The sequence below is a fragment of the Bubalus kerabau genome, chromosome 17 (assembly GCF_029407905.1).
Source record: "Bubalus kerabau isolate K-KA32 ecotype Philippines breed swamp buffalo chromosome 17, PCC_UOA_SB_1v2, whole genome shotgun sequence".
Classification (NCBI taxonomy): Eukaryota; Metazoa; Chordata; class Mammalia; order Artiodactyla; family Bovidae; genus Bubalus; species Bubalus kerabau.
In genome coordinates, this window is record NC_073640.1 from 52,154,345 (window position 1) to 52,175,207 (window position 20,863).

The 20,863-nt window shown below is 50.0% G+C and overlaps 3 protein-coding genes across 3 annotated transcripts; 1 reads left to right on the forward strand and 2 right to left on the reverse strand.

The window, feature by feature from the left end:
• Positions 1 to 681: 681 nt before the first annotated feature.
• LOC129632416 (interferon lambda-3-like) lies at positions 682 to 2,604 on the reverse strand. The gene is made up of 6 exons (XM_055554039.1): positions 2,323 to 2,604; positions 2,032 to 2,219; positions 1,661 to 1,738; positions 1,231 to 1,374; positions 1,042 to 1,125; positions 682 to 954 (listed from the first exon to the last, which is right to left on the reverse strand). The coding sequence occupies exons 1-6, from the start codon at positions 2,330 to 2,332 to the stop codon at positions 856 to 858; spliced, it is 603 nt and encodes a 200-aa protein (XP_055410014.1). The 5' UTR covers positions 2,333 to 2,604; the 3' UTR covers positions 682 to 855.
• Positions 2,605 to 5,146: 2,542 nt separating this feature from the next.
• On the reverse strand, positions 5,147 to 15,740 carry LOC129630650 (interferon lambda-4-like). The gene is made up of 6 exons (XM_055551156.1): positions 15,737 to 15,740; positions 7,030 to 7,088; positions 6,416 to 6,487; positions 6,187 to 6,330; positions 5,879 to 5,953; positions 5,147 to 5,718 (listed from the first exon to the last, which is right to left on the reverse strand). The coding sequence occupies exons 1-6, from the start codon at positions 15,738 to 15,740 to the stop codon at positions 5,620 to 5,622; spliced, it is 453 nt and encodes a 150-aa protein (XP_055407131.1). The 3' UTR covers positions 5,147 to 5,619.
• A 2,013-nt stretch (positions 15,741 to 17,753) lies between these two features.
• On the forward strand, positions 17,754 to 20,609 carry LOC129630651 (interferon lambda-4-like). Its single transcript, XM_055551157.1, has 6 exons — positions 17,754 to 17,781; positions 18,047 to 18,222; positions 18,646 to 18,717; positions 18,803 to 18,946; positions 19,180 to 19,254; positions 19,415 to 20,609. Exons 1-6 carry the CDS (start codon positions 17,754 to 17,756, stop codon positions 19,511 to 19,513), a joined length of 594 nt encoding a protein of 197 aa, XP_055407132.1. The 3' UTR covers positions 19,514 to 20,609.
• The last annotated feature ends 254 nt before the right edge of the window (positions 20,610 to 20,863 follow it).

A 20,863-nucleotide genomic window follows, 5' to 3' on the forward strand; every position in this document is an offset into this window, starting at 1 on the left:
CAGAACCACAGGGAGATGGGGTGAATGGACCATAAACACAATTTTAACACATATGCTTAGACATACTCACAGATACAGACTGTAGGTCCATGATAAAGACATTATCCCACTGATCTGACCCAGACCCAGCCACCTCTAGACATCTTATTTCTTAATGTAATGACAGCTTGTGGTGCAATAAAATCTTCCCTTGTTGTGGTTGGAAAAATCCTTAGTGATTCTTTCACTCCTTGCTCATACATTCTTTTATATTCTCTTTTTTAAAATTACCTACTTCTTTATTTTTGGCTGTGCTGGGCCTTTACTGTTGCATGCAGGATTTCTCTAGTTGCAGAAAACAGGGGCTACTCTTGTTTCAGCGCATGAGACTCTCATTGCAGTGGTCTCTCTGTTGCTAAGCACAGGCTCTGCCTGCGTGTACTTCAGTAGCTACGCCTCAAGGGCCTACAGCACGTGAGCTGTGGGGTGCTACCTCAGTAGCTGTGTCCCACAGGCTTCGCTGCTCCGTGGCACGTGGAACTCTCCCCCACCAGGAACTGAACCACATTCCCTGCACTAGCAGGCAGATTCTTTTCCACTGAGCCACCAGGCAAGTCCACATTCTTTCCTATTCTCTTCATTTCTCCCTTCCCATCCCCCTGCCACATATGCGGTCACATATTCAGACACATATAAGCAAGGTCAATGTCATGAACAAATAGTTTATTTTCACACATTGTATAAAAAGTACAAGAATAAATATAATTTAGGGGCTTTGTAAAAAAATAGGAATCTAGAACCAATAATCCAGTGGAGGTAGTTGGTGCATAAACAATATCTAAAAAGGTGGGACAGGTTGCAGGCAGGTCTCCGGGGTCAGACACACTGGTCTCCGCTGGCAACACATTTCAGGTCCCGGGTGAGGAGGCGGAGGAGGTTGAACATCACAGAGGCTTCGAGGCAGTCCTGGGACTCCTGAGGGAAGAGGGGGATGGCTCAGTATCTCCCACGTCTGGGACCCCAGCTGCCCCGGACATCAGTTTGCCATCTCTGCTCACTCACCTTCTTCCGGGCCTCCTGGAGGCGGTGCAGCCAGTGGTGGAGGCGGCCCCGGGGCCTGGAGCTTGCTGTGGGCTGAGCTGGGACCTGTGGGCAGAGGAGAGAGGGGTGAGGCTGTGAGGCAGAGCCGGGGACCGAGGGGGACATCCAGGCGGTCAGAGCCCAGACCCGGCCCGGGGCCCCAGCACTCACACAGGCCTGGAGCTTGGAGTGGATGTGCTGCAGCGTGAGAAGGGGCTGCTCCAGGCTGTGGCCCAGGGATGAGTTAGCCATGGCCTCCAGGACCGTCAGTGTCAGGGCCAGCTCTGCTTCCAGAGCCACGGGGCGCTCCCACACCTGAGGAGGAGACAGAAGACACGTGAGAGCTGCAAGTGAGAGGGACCAGGTGAGGGGGCAGGTGAGGGGGACAGAAGAGGGGGCAGGTGAGGGGGACAGGGGGAGGGACAGAGGGAGGGGAAGCAGGGTCAGGTGAGAGACACAGTCCACGTGGTTGGCTGAGCAGAAGCGGTGGGAGAGGACTGGGGAGGGCAGGGAGAGAAGGACATGTGAGAAGGAGGAGGTAAGGGGGCACCTGCGGAGCCAGAGCAGGTGAGGGCAGGTGGGCCTGACTCTCCCAACTCACCTGCAGGTGCTTCAGGTCCCGGGTCCTGGGGAACAGGTGGGCGCTGCAGTCCCAGTCCTTCAGCAAGAACGAGTCTTCCTAGAGAGCAAGGGCAAGGTCGGATCACAGCGGGAGGGATGGAGGGGGGACCCCAGGGAGACCGGAGGATGGCCAGCAACAGAGGAGGGGAGGTTATCTTCCCAAAGGATGGTAGAGGCTCATCCAGTGCAGGACAGGAGATTGCCCACTGCGGGGAGGGGGGAGGTCAGCCCCGTGTGTGTGTGTGGGGAGGGGGGGGGCGGCAGGCAGACCTGCCTGCAGCCCAGGTAGTCTAGGAACCCACAGGAGGGGGCTGTGGGCTCACCCACTGCAGGAGGGGTGGGGAGACTCACAAAGGCATCCCTGGCTGTCTTGAAGGCCTGCAGCTCTTGAGGGGACAGAGACTTGAACTGGGCCATGTGGCAGCCCCTGGCAGGTGGGAGGGCCCTGGGGGCAGAGGGCACAGGAACTGCTCCTGTCCTGCTCAGCGCCAAGGTCGTCAGCATCAGCACCAGCACCAGCGTGCAGCCCGGGGCCATGTCTGGTTAAGGAAGGATAGAAAGGTGAGGGGAGGGAGGGCGTCAGGGAGTCAGGGTGCAGGCTCTGGGGAGGCGAGGGTCCCAGACAATGGTGCGGGGGCTCACCCAGCTTCATTCCTGCTCTCTGGTCTCTGTCAGAATGGGGGATCAAGTGTCCACTCTGAGGCTGTTGCCTGGGATCTCAGTCTTGTCTGGCGTCTCTGACTTCAGCCTCCTCTTCTGGATCTCGGCTCGTTGCTGTGTTCGTGTCTCTGAACTTCCAGCTCTGTCTGGTCTGAGGTGTAACTGCTGCCTGAGCTCCATGGTGCAGCTTTTAGCCTGTGCAGCCGGGCAATCCCAGCTGATGTAGGAAAAGTGAAAACACAGCTACAGGCTAACACTGGAAAGCCCAGAGTAGGGCGGAGCCAGTGAGCCAGGTGAGCAACTGAGCGAAAGAGAAACTGACATTGATTGGTGCTCACCTCCGAGGAAGTGAGTAATGAAGACAAAATCAGGACTGGAGTAGCTTCAACCCCACAAGGGCGGGTCTCCTATAGAGACCAGGCTGATTTAGGACTGGGTGGGGAGGGGACAGAGGAAGTTTATTTTTTGCAGATGCCCCAGTGCGGGCAATAGAAGGAAAAGGCACTTGTAGAAGGTGTTACCTTGAACAACATGGACCTTCCAAGAGGGAGGCTGTTCAGAGCATGAGAGAAAATCCAGGGGTGCTGTTGAGGGTGGGGAGAGCGGGTCAGAAAGGCAGAAACACTCTAGAATTAAGAGAGGAGACCAGCCCCTCCCCACCTATGGATAGTGACAGAATAGGGGAGGGGTGGAATCTGCATTAACCTGTTCTCTGATTGTCAGGTACAGAGGGACCCAGAAATAGGAGGATCTGCTATGAAATTGGGGTGTGACTAAGACTTCAGAGAAATCAGATGGGCTTGAGAAAAATGCCTTCATTCACTAAGTAATTATTTACTCCCCACTTTGGGTCAGATTCTTTTTAAGGTGCCAAGAAAACAGTATTGGAAGAAAATGAAAGACATAAAATAATCCTTCACGGAGCCATTTATAAGAAAAAGGTACCAGAGAGTATGGGATGGGGGGGTTAGGCATGTGGGATGTATTATGTTAGATAACATCAGATAATGGAAAATGAAAGAAATGAACCAGGGTTGAGAGTAGAATGGAAGAGAAAGTTGCACTAAATAAGGTAATGAAATGACACTTGAGGGCAGCCCTAAAGGAAGTGAGGGAGGCAGCTCTGTGGAGATCTGAGAGGGAGCCTTCTAAGAAAAGGGAACAGTCAGTGCACAAGGAAAAGAGAGAGAACCTCCTCCTTTTGTGAGCCTGTCTATGTCTCTGCTGCAATGTGGTCTTGAATACTCGTGATAGCACCAAAGACATCCATGCTTACCTACATTTCAAACACAGAAGATATTGCACGGACTCAGAGGGGTTAAGAAAGTTGTTTAAGGCCACACAGCATATAACTAGTGAGGGCAGGATGTGAACTGAGTTTTATCTGACAGCAGACAAGTAACTACTGCACTCAACAGCCCCAGTGTGGCTAGATCTGGACTTAGAGGTAATGGATTTCTCCAACAGAAAGTATGGAGTCCTGGAAAGGGTGGCCCACAGTCCTCATCTGGGAATATCTATGAGCTCCAATGCATAAGCATGTTTCCAAAGCAACCACAGGAATGTGCCTTGGGCATCTACAAGTGTTCTGGTCAGATTCTGTCAATTGCATGCACCTTATATCAAGGGAAAAGATCAGGGTCACCGTTCGCTTTTAGGGCTTCCCTGGTGGCTCAGAGGGTAAAGCGTCTGCCTGCAATGCAGGAGACCTGGGTTCAATCCCTGGGTCAGGAAGATCCCCTGGAGAAGGCAATGGCACCCCACTCCAGTACTCTTGCCTGGAAAATCCCATGGATGGAGGAGCCTGGTAGGCTGCAGTCCATGGAGTCGCAAAGAGTCAGACACGACTGAATGACTTCACTTTCACTTTTCACTTTCATGCATTGGAGAAGGAAATGGCAACCCACTCCAGTGATCTTGCCTGGAGAATCCCGAGGACGGGGGGAGCCTGGTGGGCTGCCATCTATGGGGTCGCACAGAGTCGGACACGACTAAAGCGACTTAGGAGCAGCAGCAGCAGCAGCATATCAGGGGAAAAGATATCCCTACAACAATGCATCATGAAAATTGACTGTTTATCTGAAAATTCCTAAATACTGTTTCTCTTAGAAAGGAAGTTCAGGGGAGTGGTTAGGAGCATTGGAACTGGAGGAAAATATTCTGGGTTCAAACCTGGTTCTGATCACTACCTATGTGACCCTGGGAAACAATCTTTGCACTTGGCTACAGTGGTTGCCCTGGAGAAGGAAATGGCAACCCACTCCAGTACTCTTGCCTAGAAAATTCCATGGATGGGGGAGCCTGGTGGGCTACAGTCCATGGGGTCGCAAAGAGTTGGACACGACTGAGCGACTTCACCACGACGACACGACAATGGTTGCCCATTCACAGGTCAGGACAAGTGGAAGAAGTACAGTTCTTGTGTATTATGTGCTTGGTGGTTTAATGGAGACCAGTTACTAAGGCCATTCTGTGACTTCAGCTGGAAGCTTCGGAAACATTATTTCAATATATATTACTCACTGCAATGGACGTGTAATAATGTCATGGCATAGATGAAAAAACTGAAACTCAAAGAGAAGCAATTTGTCCAGACACACAGCTATGAAGTGGCAAGGACAGAACCAAAACTCAAGTCACCTGATTTCCCTGTCTCAGAATTTTGTGATCAACAGCCCCCCTCACAATGATCACAGGAGAAATAACCAACAGAAATGCAAATAATAATAATAATAATTGGCAATAAATTGACAACAGAAGACAGAATAGCAAATACACACAGAAACTTCATTAGTACAAAACACACAAGTTATGGAATTAAAAGAAAAAAAAAACAACTGCTTCTCAGGACTTTTGGCCCCTCCACTACCCAGTCCCTCAGGGAATGAGGCCTCCCCGGGGGGAGCTCCAAAAGTCACAGATTTCATGGACTTTCAAGGTGACCACTGAAGGTTCAAAGCTGGGATTGGAACTTGTCATGGGACAGGGGTTCCTGTAACTACAGAAGTAGAAACCGGTCCATGGTCTGTGGTGGTGGTCAGCGACCAAGGCAGACACGGACTCCAGTCTTTTCCTGGGAGGGTCTTAGGGCAACGCATCCCACGGGAATACCGCTGGTTCCCGGGGACTCTTCCTGGTCTTTGGGGAAAGAGCGCCTCAGGCACCAGCGCATACGGGTCGAGGCTGAGAGAGCCCCTGGTTCAGTGAGACCACAGAGGAGGGCGGCGCCCGCAGCCAGGCGCTCTGAGCGCTCCGGGTCCAGACGGAGCGGCGGCGGCATCACAGACAAGGCCCCGCGTGCGCCACCAGCCGCAGGTCCCACGCGAGCAGGCGCAGGAGGTGGAAGATGACGGTGGCTTCGTGGCACCGAGGCGACTCCTGCAGCCCGGGAAGGAGGCAGGGCGGGGCTGAGTCAGGACTCTCCTTCCCGTGAGACCACCCCCAATCCAGACCCTCAGGGCTGCAAGCCCGACCCCCGCCCCTTCACCTCCCGCGGTCCTCCCTGCGGTCCAGCCGCGCTCGCGCCGGCTCCACTCACAGCTCGGCGAGTCTTGGGACGCCTCCCGGGCCGCCGCGGGGACCTCCTCCAGGAGCCTGGCCGGGCCAGCTCGAGCTGGAGCGGGGAAGGATGTCAGCGAAGGCGGTGGAGACCCGAGCCTCCCGTCCCCTCCCCGGTGACTCGGACCCTCATCCTTCCGGCCGCAGAGCAAAGCCGGGAGGATGCGATTCGTGTCCGTGCCCGTTTCCGGGCTCAGTGGGACAGCTTCGCGGTGCGGGTCGTGGCCCTGAGACCAGGGGCGCAGAGCAAGCCGGGAGCGGCGCGGGGCCACGCCGCCGGGCACTCACGCAGGCCGCCACGTCCCGCCCCGCGGCCGCCAGCAGCTCCAGGGTCTGCCCGACGCCGGGGAAGAGCTCGGGGCTCGGCAGGCTGCTCAGCACGGCCTGGGCGTCGGCGAGGTCGCGGGCCACCCGGCGGAGCATCGCACAGGACTGCGGGGACCGGGCTGGAGTTAGACGGGGCGGCGCCTGAGCCGCCCCCCACCGCACACACAACCCCGCCGGCCTCGGGCCTCACCGACGGCCGGGGAGGGTTCCTCTTCGGGCGAATAGAGCGTTTGCGAGGCCCCCAGCTCAGCGTCCCTTCTTCCTGCGGGACAAGAGCTGGGGTGACGCAGGGCCTCCTGGTCAGGGCCCCTCGAGCACTGGGACGTCGAGGATTCCTGGACGTGGAATCAGGACTGGTCGGGACGGTGGTGGTTTTCGTGTCCCGAACCAGGCTGCGCTCTGATGAGTGTGCAGAGCTGTAATGCTCCCGCCTTCCCGGTGCGGAGCCGGCGCCTCGACGTGGAGCTAAGTCCGCCTGGAGTGGGCGCCCCTCCGTGACCCTCACCAAGGCCGTATATGAGCCGACCACGGGACACCCAGGAAAACGTCAGAGTCACAGTTGTGGACCCTGAAATCAGAGATGTGCCTGCTGGACGCTAGAACATGAGCGCCCCTCGGGCCAAAGACTGGTGTCTCTGAGCCTGGAGGGCCCAGGGCCGGAGGGTCTGGGGGTTGGGAGGGGGGCGGTTTGGGGACCAGGGCCTCTGAGCATCATTCACATAGTGGTCCCTCAGTGCCTTGACAGCCAGCAGCGCCCAGGGGTCCAAGGAGTGATAACGTTAGAGGAGGCAGCGCCGGGCTCACCAAAACCCACAGCCCGATGGCCAAGGCGGCTGCGCCACTCCGCTCCATCTCTGCTCTCGCTGGAGGCGACAGATGTCAGGGAGCCCAAAGAGAAGGCCCTGAGTCCAAGCCCCTGTCTCTGGTTAGACTGGCACAAAGACTGTCACTCACAGCGTGGATGCTGATCACACCCAGGGGAAGACACAAGGGGGGTCCTGACACCCCTCCTACCCTCAGCCTCTCTTCCCTCACTCCTCACCTGCACTGTGGCTTGGGTGCCTGGCACTGCAGCAGGGCCTGTCTTCCACTGGCCTCTGAGTGGTGTCCAGAGTGGTGCCCACCTGGGTTGGCGGTGCCTGCACCCTCCAAGGTGGCTTTTAAGTGTTTCAACTGGGACCAGTGAGCAACCGGGCTTCCCCGGTGCAGGGTAAGCTTTCCCAACGTCAGTGCTGGCCAGTGGCCAGCGTGTGTGGACTTTACCCACCTTGGGCCAGTGCCAGCGATGACTCTGCCTGACCCTCGCTCCTGAGCCAATTGCTACTGTTTGCTTTCTGGACTCTGTATTTTCTGTGTGTTGATCTTTCTTTCGCTCTCTAGTGATAAACTGAAAACACACCATTGCCTTCAACTGGAAGTGGCAAGTTTGGCAGAGATACCAATACAAGTGCCTGCCCTCCAGGAGCTCATACTAGGGTTTCTAATGCTTGCTCTTCCATCACGCTTTTTTGTCATTACATCCTGTCTTCTCTCCCTGTCTTTTTCTTTCTCTTTCCTTGCACAAATATTCCTCCCTTCTGTTTTTCAGCTTTTTTCCTCATCTGGGTCTTAGAAAAATTCTGTCTTCCTTAGAGTATTATTTCATGTGTGTGCATGTTAAGTTGCTTCAATCATGTCTGACTGTTCTGTGATTCCATGGACTGTAGTCTGCCTGGTTCCTCTGTCCATGGGATTCTTCATTCAGGAAGTGCTCAGCATGTATCAGCTATAATTATTGTTAACAATGGTTGAGAAAAATATGTCTGCAATTCAAATTTTCAACAGCAAATGAACAATAGTTTTATAATTAGTAAATGAATAAATATCATTTAATAACACTCTATTAAATGATATGTAGTCCTTTACCAATTACCAACTAACAGGCTTAGTTGCTCCACAGTATGTAGGATCTTCCCAGGCCAGGGATTGAACCCATGTCTCCTGAACTGGGAGACAGATTCTTTACCACTGAACCACCAGGGAAGCCCCGCATGTTTAGTTTTTTAAGAAACGACCAACCCTGTTTTCCAGAGGGGCTGTACTATTTTGCATTTACACCAGCAATGAGTGATCAATTTCCTGTATCCTCACTAACGTTTGATGTTGTCACTATTTTTTCAGGCATTCTGATAGTCATATAATGGTATCTCATTGTGGTTTTAATTTGCATCTCTCTAGTGGCTAATAATGTCCAGCATCTTTTCATATACTTATGTCCCAACTTTCACTCTTTGGTGAAATGTCTCTTAATGTCTTTTGACCATTTCCCAAATGGATTATTTAATTTTTCTACTGTTGAGTTTGGAGAGTTCTTTATCTAGTCAAGATACTAGTCCTTCATCAGACGGGTGGTTTGCAAGTATTTTCTCCCAGTCTTTAGCTCATCTTTCTATTTTCTTTTTAAATTAATTAATTATTTCTGGTTCTGCTGGGTCTTCATTGCTTCACGAGGGCTCTCTCTGGTTGCAGTGCTCTGGCTTCTCATTGTGGTGGCTTGTTGTGGAGCACAGGCTCTAGGCACGTGGGCTTTAGTACTTGCAGCACTTGGGCTCAGTAGTTGTGGCTCACTGGATCTAGAGCATGGGCTCAGTAGCTGTGGAGCACAGGCTTAGTTGCTCCCAGGCATATGGGATCATCCTGGATCCAGGATCAAACCCATGTCCCCTGGATTGGCAGGTGGGTTGTTATCCACTGTACCATGAGAGAAGTCCTGTCTTTTTAACATGATCTTTCATAGAGCAAAAATTTTTGATCAAGTTCAGTTGATCAATTTTCCTTTTATGGATTAATCCCTTTGTCCACCTCTAGACCTTGAAGATGGTCTTCCTAAATTTTTCTAGCTTCTATAGCTTTATGTTTTACATTTAAGTCAGTGATCCTAATTTTTATTTTCATGTGAGTTTTAGGTCAACGTTCATTGTTTGGCCTATGGATGTCCAATTACTCCAGCATTGTTTTTTAGTTAATTAATTTACTTGTTCTTACCTGGGTCTGGTCTTCATTACTTCACGGACTTTCTCTAGTTGCAGCAAGCGAGATCTACTCTTCATCTCAGTGCCTGGGCTTCTTATAGTGGTGGCTTCTCTTGCTGCGGAGCAGGGGCTCTAGGGTGCTTCAGTGGAGGCTTCAAAAGTTGCAGTTTCTGGGCTCCAGAGCACAGGCTCAATAATTGTGCACAGGCTTAGTTGGCTCGGGTCATGTGGAATCTTCCCAGACCAGGGATTGAACCAGGTGTCTCCTGCATTGGCAGGCAGATTCTTCACCACTAAGCCACTAAGGAAGCCCAGCATTGTTTTTGAAAGGGCTATTTTTTTTCCAGTGAATTGCTTTCGCGTGTATGAGTATTTCTAAACACAAGGAATGTCACAACATGTGTATTGTTCTCAACAATTTCCTTTTTTCACTCTATGTCTTGAAGATTTTTCCACATCAATACATATAGATCTACTTCATTCTATTTAAAGTCCAGCTTAACCTGGGGTTCATGAACCACCCCTACAGTAGGATTCAGGGGAGGGTGAACTTGCATGGGAGAAAGTTACATCTCCTTCTTCACTAACCTCTAACTGAAATTTAGCATTTCTTTCCCTTATGAAGGTAAGCAACAAGCTACAATAATATTAGCAGAAGTTGTGACTTTGCCATAAAAGAAGACACAGATATTTCATAGCATATTACAGACATGGCACATATCTTGCAATATCATTTACTCCTATTAGTACCTCAAAAGTATAGTAGTTGTTAAACCTACTGCCCTATCTTGTACTTGGATCATTAATAAAGAGGCATCAGTTCAGTTCAGTTGCTCAGTTGTGTCCGACTGTTTGCGACCCCATGAATCCCAGCACGCCAGGCCTCCCTGTCCATCACCAACTCCCGGAGTTCACTCAGACTCACGTCCATCGAGTCAGTGATGCCATCCAGCCATCTCATCCTCTGTCGTCCCCTTCTCCTCCTGCCCCCAATCCCTCCCAGCATCAGAGTCTTTTCCAATGAGTCAACTCTTCCCATGAGGTGGCCAAAGTACTGGAGTTTCAGCTTTAGCATCATTCCTTCCAAAGAAATCCCAGGGCTGATCTCCTTCAGAATGGACTGGTTGGATCTCCTTGCAGTCCAAGGGACTCTCAAGAGTCTTCTCCAGCACCACAGTTCAAAAGCATCAATTCTTCGGTGCTCAGCTTTCTTCACAGTCCAACTCTCACATCCATACATGACCACTGGAAAAACCATAGCCTTGACTAGACAGACCTTTCTTGGCAAAGTAATGTCTCTGCTTTTGAATATGCTATCTAGGTTGGTCATAACTTTCCTTCCAAGGAGTAAGCATCTTTTAATTTCATGGCTGCAATCACCATCTGCAGTGATTTGGAGCCCCCAAAAATAAAGTCTGACACCGTTTCCACTGTTTCCCCATCTATTTCCCATGAACTGATGGGACCAGATGCCATGATCTTCGTTTTCTGAATGTTGAGCTTTAAGCCAACTTTTTCACTCTCCTCTTTCACTTTCATCAAGAGGCTTTTTAATTCCTCTTCACTTTCTGCCATAAGGGTGGTGTCATCTGCATATCTGAGGTTATTGATCTTTCTCCCGGCAATCTTGATTCCAGCTTGTGCTTCTTCCAGCCCAGTGTTTCTCATGATGTACTCTGCATATAAGTTAAATAAGCAGGGTGACAATATACAGCCTTGACGTACTCCTTTTCCTATTTGGAACTAGTCTGTTGTTCCATGTCCAGTTCTAACTGTTGCTTCCTGACCTGCATACAGATTTCTCAAGAGGCAGGTCAGGTGGTCTGGTATTCCCATCTCTTTCAGAATTTCCCACAGTTTATTGTGATCCACACAGTCAAAGGCTTTGGCATACTCAATAAAGCAGAAGTAGATGTTTTTCTGGAACTCTCTTGCTTTTTCCATGATCCAGCGGATGTTGGCAATTTGGTCTCTGGTTCCTCTGCCTTTTCTAAAACCAGCTTGAACAACTGGAAGTTCACAGTTCACGTATTGCTGAAGCCTGGCTTGGAGAATTTTGAGCATTACTTTACTAGCGTGTGAGATGAGTACAATTGTGTGGTAGTTTGAGCATTCTTTGGCATTGCCTTTCTTTGGGATTGGAATGAAAAGTGACCTTTTCCAGTCCTGTGGCCACTGCTGAGTTTTCCAAATTTGCTGGCATATTGAGTGTAGTACTTTCACAGCATCGTCTTTCAGGATTTGAAATAGCTCAACTGGAATTCCATCACCTCCACTAGCTTTGTTCGTAGTGATGCTTTCTAAGGCCCACTTGACTTCACATTCCAGGATGTCTGGCTCTAGGTCAGTGATCATACCATCGTGATTATCTGGGTCATGAAGATCTTTTTTGTACAGTTCTTCTGTGTATTCTTGCCACCTCTTCTTAATATCTTGTGCTTCTGTTAGGTCAGTACCATTTATGTCCTTTATCGAGACCATCTTTGCATGAAATGTTCCCTTGGTATCTCTAATTTTCTTGAAGAGATCTCTAGTCTTTCCCATTCTGTTGTTTTCCTCTATTTCTTTGCATTGATTGCTGAGGAAGGCTTTCTTATCTCTTCTTTCTATTCTTTGGAATTCTGCATTCAGGTGCTTATATCTTTCCTATTCTCCTTTGCTTTTTGCTTCTCTTCTTTTCACAGCTATTTGTAAGGCCTCCTCAGACAGCCATTTTGCTTTTTTGCATTTCTTTTCCATGGGGATGGTCTTGATCCCTGTCTCCTGTACAATGTCACGAACCTCAGTCCATAGCATTTAGCACAGGTGGCTGTGACCAGTGCATTTAGCACGGGTGGCTACCCCACGTCCGAGGTCAGAGGCAGAAGCCAGGAGGATCCCATGCCCGAGAGGAGGCGGCCAAGAGGAATTACCCCACGTCCGAGGTCAGGGGCAGAGGTCGAGAGTGCCAGGCTGCGAAGGCGCAGGAACGGCCAAGAGGAACTATCCCGCCTCCGAGGTCAGGGGCGGCAGCCGAGAGGAGCTACCCCACCTCCAAGGAGCGGTGGCTGCGCGGGCGCAGGAGGGCCTAGAGGAGCTATTCCACGTTCAAGGTCAGAAGGGGCGGCGGTGAGGAGATACCCCTTGTCCAAGATAAGGAGCAGCAGCTGCGCTCTGCTGGAGCAGCCGTGAAGAGATACCCCACGCCCAAGGTAAGAGAAACCCAAATAAGACAGTAGGTGTTGCAAAAGGGCATTAGAGGGCAGACACACTGAAACCATACTCACAGAAATCTAATCTAATCACACTAGGACCACAGCCTTGTCTAACTCAATGAAACTAAGCCATGCCCGTGGGGCCACCCAATACGGGCGGCTCATGGTGGAGAGGTCTGACAGAATGTGGTCCACTGGAGAAGAGAATGGCAAACCACTTCAGTATTCTTGCCTTGATAACCCCATGAACAGTATGAAAAGGCAAAATGATAGGATACTGAAAGAGGAACTCCCCAGGTCAGTAGGTGCCCAATATGCTACTGGAGATCAGTGGAGAAATAACTCCAGAAAGAATGAAGGGATGGAGCCAAAGCAAAACAATACCCAGTTGTGGATGTGACTGGTGATAGAAGCAAGGTCCAATGCTATAAAGAGCAATATTGCATAGGAACCTGGAATGTCAGGTCCATGAATCAAGGCAAATTGGAAGTGGTCAAACAAGAGATGGCAAAAGTGAACGTCAACATTCTAGGAATCAGCAAACTAAAATGGACTGGAATGGGTGAATTTAACTCAGATGACCATTATATCTACTACTGTGGGCAGGAATCCCTCAGAAGAAATGGAGTAGCCATCATGGTCAACAAAAGAGTTCGAAATGCAGTACATGGATGCAGTCTCAGAAACAACAGAATGATCTCTGTTCGTTTCCAAGGCCAAACCATTCAATATCACAGTAATCCAAGTCTATGCCCCAACCAGTAATGCTGAAGAAGCTGAAGTTGAACAGTTCTATGAAGACCTACAAGACCTTTTAGAACTAACACCCAAAAAAGATGTCCTTTTCATTATAGGGTACCGGAATGCAAAAGTAGGAAGTCAAGAAACACCTGGAGTGACAGGCAAATTTGGCCTTGGAATACGGAATGAAGCAGGGCAAAGACTAATAGAGTTTTGCCAAGAAAATGCACTGGTCATAACAAACACCCTCTTCCAACAACACAAGAGAAGACTCTACACATGGACATCACCAGATAGTCAACACCGAAATCAGATTGATTATATTCTTTGCAGCCAAAGATGGAGAAGCTCTATACAGTCAACAAAAACAAGACCAGGAGCTGACTGTGGCTCAGACCATGAACTCCTTATTGCCAAATTCAGACTTAAATTGAAGAAAGTAGGGAAAACCACTAGACCATTCAGGTATGACCTAAATCAAATCCCTTATGATTATAAAGAGGCATATGTATCACTTATTGCAAAGTTACTCTAATATTTTGGTAACTGTGTTTCAATACAATCAGTTTTCTTAATAGTCCTGTGTATTTAATTTTATGTCTTTAAAAACATGTTTCTAGAAAAAAAAACACATTTCTGAATCAATAAGTGATTACAGCAAGGTGGCAGGATATAAGGTTAATACACAAAAGCCTATTGCTTTCAATGAACAATTTTAATTTGAAATTAAAAATACCATTTACATTCAGCATCCCCCAAAATGAAATACTTAAGTATTAATACAAATCTAACAAAATATAAACAAAATCTGTGTGAGAAACACTATAAAACTCTGATGATAGAAGTAAAAGAACATCTAAAAATAGAACTCTTCTATGAATATAGATAAGAAGACTCAATATTGTCAAGATGTCAGTTCTTCCTAACTTAATGTATAGAGTCAATGCAATCCAAAGTTCCAGCAAGTTAATTTGTGGATATTGACAAAGTGAAAGTTAAACAGAAATCCAAAAGAACCAGAGTAGCTTTCACAGTATTAAAGGTGAAGAACAATGTTGAAGGACTGACACGCTCACGTTAAGACTTACTATAAAACTACAATAATCAAGACTCAGCTATTAGTGAAAAGATAAATAAATCAATGTAACAGAAGAGAGTGCCCAGGAATAGACCCACACAAATGCAGTCAATTGATTTTTGAGAAAGGACCAAAGGCAATCCAGTAAAGAAAGGATTGTGTTCCCAAAAATGGTATTGAAACAACTGGATAGGGAATTCCCTGGTGGCCCAGTGGTTTAGACTCCGAGCTTCCACTGCAGGGGGCGAAGTTTCAATCCCTGGTCTGGGAACTAAATCCTGCATGCCTTAGAGTGTGGCCAAAAATAAATATAAATAAATAAACCTAGATGCAGACTTTGCACATTTTCACAAAAATTAACTTAAAATGTATCATAGACCTAAATGTAAAGTGCAGAACTATAAAACCCCTATAATGTAGTATAGGAGAAAATCTAGGGAACCGTGGTGATGATTTTTTGTATATGCTGAAAGCACAAGACATGGAAGAAAAAAAAAAATTGATGAATTAGAAAAATTTAAAATTTCAGATGACAGACACCATTAAAAGAATGAAAAAGTTACTCCCTTTCTCTCCCCTAGTCTTAAAAAGCATGATTTTAACAAAAGACTGGAAAGAATATCAATGCCCACCAATAGGAGTTTGGGATTGGTTATTCAATAATCCCATTAGATTGGAAGCCTTACTAGTGGTACATGCAAATTGTCTTCCATCTGCCCCTCCAAGTTCATTCTTCCCACTTCTCTAGCCTCCTCTGGGCCCCAGAAGCTGGCCTTTGGCTTCTGTTGAGTGCAGCCAATGGGGAGCCTAGTAATAGGGCCCGAGAGAGGGAAAGTAGAATACAGGCAGTGTATTTACTTCTCTTTCCCTCCACCTGTGTGTATGACTCTCTTCATCCCAGGTCAGGGAACCCCTCCCTGCCCTATCCGCTGTCTTCAGGCTTAGGGATGACAGACCCACACCGGCTGGGCCCAAGACCTTGAACTACTCCTCCTCTGCTCCCTTTACCATCCAATCCCTTAGTAAACACTCCTGGTATTAAACCACTTCAAATTATCCTAAGTTGATTAGGGCATCTTTCCTGCAGGGGACCTCACTGATACAGTATAATTAAAGATGTGGGGGAATGTAAAGGAGAGATAATGGTAAGACACAAAAAGCAGGCTTCCAAACTGTATACAGACAAGCTCCAACTTGGCAGAAATTGTTCATAGAGGGAAAAAGAAAAAAAAGGAGGATTAGCAACTAACTGCTAAAAAGATTACCTCCAGGAAGTGGGATTAAAGACTTTTTTAACTCTCCAAGTTGTATGTTTTTTTAATTGGCTGAATCTTGATAACAAATGTGTTACTTCGATAATCAGAAAACATACACACAAATCAATATATGTACATTTCTACACATTGGAAAAACTGTTCCAGAGCTGGGGTGAGGCGAGACAGGGTGAGGTGGGTGGTGAATTGACAAATTTTCTTTTTCTCCCTTACGCATGTCTCTATTTTTCAGGCGTTATCCAATGGCCCTGCATTACTAATTTTATCAGAAAAAGTAGTAGGTTTTATTATTTATTTATTTAATATTTTTATTTATTTATTTGGCTGCACCAGGGTCTTAGTTGTGGCATGTGAGACCTAGTTCCCTGACCAGGGATTGAACCCAGGCCCCCTGCATTGGGAGCCCAGAGTATTAGCCACTGGACCACCAGGGAAGTCCCTTTTATTTATTTTTATTTTGGCTCTGTTGGGTTTTTGTTGCAGGCCTTCTTCAGTTGCAGCAAGTGAGGGCTACTCTCTAGTTATGATGTGCAGGCTTCTCATTGCAATAGTTTCTTTTGTTGCGGAGCAAGGGCCCTAGAGCTCTGGCTCAGTAGTTGCGGTGCGTGGGCTCTGTTGTCCCTCAGCACACGGAATATTTCCAGACCAGGGATGGAACCCATGTCCCCTGCATTGGCAGGCAATTCTTTACCACTGAGCCACCAGGGAAGTCCAGTAGATTTTGTTTTTAAACCAAAACAGAGACTGACTGAGACACACAGAGACAGAGATGCTTGAATGTTTGCAATGTTGACTAAAAAAATAGTCACAGCCTAAAAGTTGAGTTACATTTTATTTGGTGGAAATTTTCAGGACTTAAGTCCAGGAGGCAGCATCTCAAGTGGTCCTGGGAGAACTACTCAGAGGAGATGGGAGGGGGAGGGAGTCAGGTTACATTGAAATTTGCATCAAGGGGTAGGTAGTCGGAACGTCAGAAGTATTTTTGTGAATTAAAGAAAATCAGATACCACAAGTTAAGGAATTTAGCGCTTTTCCTTATATGCAAAGATGGGAGAGTCTGGACTCACTGAAATCATTCCTTTCATATGCATCTCCGCTATCTGGGGCCAGTATCCTGAGTCCCTCAGCATTCACCATAGGGAATGGTTACAGCTTGACGGCTGCTGGATGTTGTTCTCCTTCCTGGGCTCAGAAATTCACCTTTGGAGGGCTGGAATCACTGATGGCTGCGACATCCTTGTCTATTGATATGGCAGGAAATACTCCTTTTCTCAGTGAGAAAAAGGACTAAGAAACAAACGAAGTTACTGACAGAGACAAAAACAGGACCAAAGAGGTGGAGACAAAAGGGGAGGCGAATAGAGAGGGAAGAAAGAGAAATAGAATGAAATGAGGACAGAAGAGGAAAGAGAGGAGGCACTAAATCAGATATGGGGTGGGGGGTAGTTATGGCTTAGAGATCAAGCTTTGAAGCTGGTTTGAGTACAGGCTCAAATTCTGCCTCTGCCGATTATGAGCTGCGTATCTTGGAGAAGCTCCTTCGTCTTACTGTGCCATGGTTTTCCCATCTGCAAATTGGAGGTATAATAGAACTATTCTTGCAGTGTCATTTTTGGAACATTAAATGAGATGCTGCTGCTGCTGCTGCTAAGTCGCTTCAGTCATGTCCGACTCTGTGCGACCCCACAGACGGCAGCCCACCAGGCTCCCCCGTCCCTGGGATTCTCCAGGCAAGAACACGGGAGTAGGTTGCCATTTCCTTCTCCAATGCATGAAAGTGGAAAGTGAAAGTGAAGTCGCTCAGTTGTGCGTGCCCAACTCTTAGCGACCCCCATGGACTGCAGCCTACCAGGCTCCTCCATCCATGGGATTTTCCAGGCAAGAGTACTGGAGTGGGTTGCCATTGCCTTCTCCATTAAATGAGATGAGTACATATCAATACCTTGGAACAGGGCCTAGTAATTGTGTAAGAGCTAATCGGCATTATAGAAAAGAGATAACGACACCCAGGGTGATGAAAGTGAAAGGATACAGAAAGGGCCTGGAAGTGTTGGCAGTCAGCTGGGGTGGCATCATTGCTGGCATTGCCTCACTGTGGGTTAAAGTCCTCACATCCCTGCCTACAACCCTCTGGGCCGATCAATGGCCAGCACTGACGTTGGGAAAGCTTACCCTGCACCGGGGAAGCCCGGTTGCTCACTGGTCCCAGTTGAAACACTTAAAAGCCACCATGGAGGGTGCAGGCACCGCCGACCCAGGTGGGCACCACTCTGGACACCACTCAGAGGCCAGTGGAAGACAGGCCCTGCTGCAGTGCCAGGCACCCAAGCCACAGTGCAGGTGAGGAGTGAGGGAAGAGAGGCTGAGGGTAGGAGGGGTGTCAGGACCCCCCTTGTGTCTTCCCCTGGGTGTGATCAGCATCCACGCTGTGAGTGACAGTCTTTGTGCCAGTCTAACCAGAGGCAGGGGCTTGGACTCAGGGCCTTCTCTTTGGGCTCCCTGACCATCTGTCACCTCCAGCAGGAGCAGAGATGGGGCGGAGTGGCACAGCCGCAGCGGTCGTGGAATTGTGGGTCTTGGTGACTGTGGGTGTAGCTGCCAACCCCAACGTGACTAAGCCTCAGCGCTGCCTCCTCTCACACTATCACTCCTTGGACCCCCGGGCGCTGCTGGCTGTCAAGGCGCTGAGGGACCACTATGTGAGTGATGCTCAGAGGCCCCCAGCCCTCCGCCCCTGGCATCCCCGGGCTCAGATATGCCAGTCTTTGTCCCAAGGGGCCCTGGCGAACTAGAGTCTAGTAGATGCATGGCGGATCTCAGAATGGAGAACTGTCAACCCCGACCCCTTCCCTGAGGCTCTAGTGGTCAGTCATACAAGAACTTGAGGCGCATCACAGATGGGGGGCCCCCTCCAGGCGGACTCGGCTCGACGTCAAGGAGCAGGCTCCGCACACAGAGTGCGGGTGCATTTCAGCTCATGCATCAGAGCGCAGCCTGTTTCGGGACACGAAAACCACCACTGTCCCGACCAGTCCTGATCCACGTCCAGGAATCCTCGACGTCCCAGTGCTCCAGGGGCCCTGGCCAGGAGGCCCTGCATCACCCCAGCGCTTTTCCCGCAGGAAGAAGAGACACTGAGCTGGGGGCCCCAAAACTGCTCGATCCGCCCGAAGAGGAATCCTCCCCGGCCGTCGGTGAGGCCCGAGGCCGGCGGGGTTGTGTGTGCGGTGGGGGGCGGCTCAGGCGCCGCCCCGTCTAACTCCAGCCCGGTCCCCGCAGTCCTGTGCGATGCTCCGCCGGGTGGCCCGCGACCTCGCCGACGCCCAGGCCGTACTGAGCAGCCTGCCGAGCCCCGAGCTCTTCCCCGGCGTCGGGCAGACCCTGGAGCTGCTGGCGGCCGCGGGGCGGGACGTGGCGGCCTGCGTGAGTGCCCGGCGGCGTGGCCCCGCGCCGCTCCCGGCTTGCTCTGCGCCCCTGGTCTCAGGGCCACCACCCGCACCGCGAAGCTGTCCCACTGAGCCCGGAAACGGGCACGGACACGAATCGCATCCTCCCGGCTTTGCTCTGCGGCCGGAAGGATGAGGGTCCGAGTCACCGGGGAGGGGACGGGAGGCTCGGGTCTCCACCGCCTTCGCTGACATCCTTCCCCGCTCCAGCTCGAGCTGGCCCGGCCAGGCTCCTGGAGGAGGTCCCCGCGGCGGCCCGGGAGGCGTCCCAAGACTCGCCGAGCTGTGAGTGGAGCCGGCGCGAGCGCGGCTGGACCGCAGGGAGGACCGCGGGAGGTGAAGGGGCGGGGGTCGGGCTTGCAGCCCTGAGGGTCTGGATTGGGGGTGGTCTCACGGGAAGGAGAGTCCTGACTCAGCCCCGCCCTGCCTCCTTCCCGGGCTGCAGGAGTCGCCTCGGTGCCACGAAGCCACCGTCATCTTCCACCTCCTGCGCCTGCTCGCGTGGGACCTGCGGCTGGTGGCGCACGCGGGGCCTTGTCTGTGATGCCGCCGCCGCTCCGTCTGGACCCGGAGCGCTCAGAGCGCCTGGCTGCGGGCGCCGCCCTCCTCTGTGGTCTCACTGAACCAGGGGCTCTCTCAGCCTCGACCCGTATGCGCTGGTGCCTGAGGCGCTCTTTCCCCAAAGACCAGGAAGAGTCCCCGGGAACCAGCGGTATTCCCGTGGGATGCGTTGCCCTAAGACCCTCCCAGGAAAAGACTGGAGTCCGTGTCTGCCTTGGTCGCTGACCACCACCACAGACCATGGACCGGTTTCTACTTCTGTAGTTACAGGAACCCCTGTCCCATGACAGGTTCCGATCCCAGCTTTGAACCTTCAGTGGTCGCCTTGAGAGTCCATAAATCTGTGACTCTTGGACCAGTTTCTACTTCTGTAGTTACAAGAACCCCTGTCCCATGACAGGTTCCGATCCCAGCTTTGAACCTTCAGTGGTCACCTTGAGAGTACATGAATCTGTGATTCTTGGAGCTCCCCCCTGGGGAGGCCTCATTCCCTGAGGGACTGGGTAGTGGAGGGGCCATAAGTCCTTCTGAGAAGCAGTGTGTATTTTTTTTTTTTTTTTTTTTTAGTTCCCTAACTTGTGTGTTTTGTATTGATGAAGTTTCTGTGTATTTGCTATTCTGTCTTCTGTTGTTAATTTATTGCCAATGATTAAATATTTTTTGCATTTTTATTGGTTGTTTCTCCTGTAATCCTTGTGAGGAGGGCTGTTGAGCACAGAATGGTGAGACAGGGAAATCAGGTGACTTGAGTTTCGGTTCTGTCCCTGCCACTTCATAATCGTGTCTCTGGACAAATTCTCTTTCAGCTTCAGTTTTCTCATCCATGCCATGGCATTATTGCACTTCTCTTGCAGTGAGTAATATACATTGAAATAATGTTTCTGAAACTTCCAGCTGAAGTCATGGAATGGCAGTAATAATTGATCTCCATTAAATCATCACACATATAAATGCAAAACAATTGGACTTTAAAAACTTGTCAAGGGACTTCCTTGGTGGTCCAGTGGTTAAGATGCTGGGCTTCCAGTGCATGGGGCTTGAGATGGATCCCTGGTTGGAGAATTAAGATCCTATGTGTCCCACTGTGGGGCAAAAAAAAAAGTCTGAACCTGTGGATGAACAATCTTTATGGACAGCTACAAGGCCTGTTTCCCAAGGTCACACAACTAGTGATGGTCAGAGCCTGGTTTGAACCCTGGAATCTTTAACTCCAGCTCCCAGCTCCTACCTGGTATCTCAGAGAGTAAAGAATCTGCCTGCAACGGAAGAAACCCAGATTCAATCCCTAGGTCAGGAAGACCCCCTGGAGGAGGAAATGGCAACCCACTCCAGT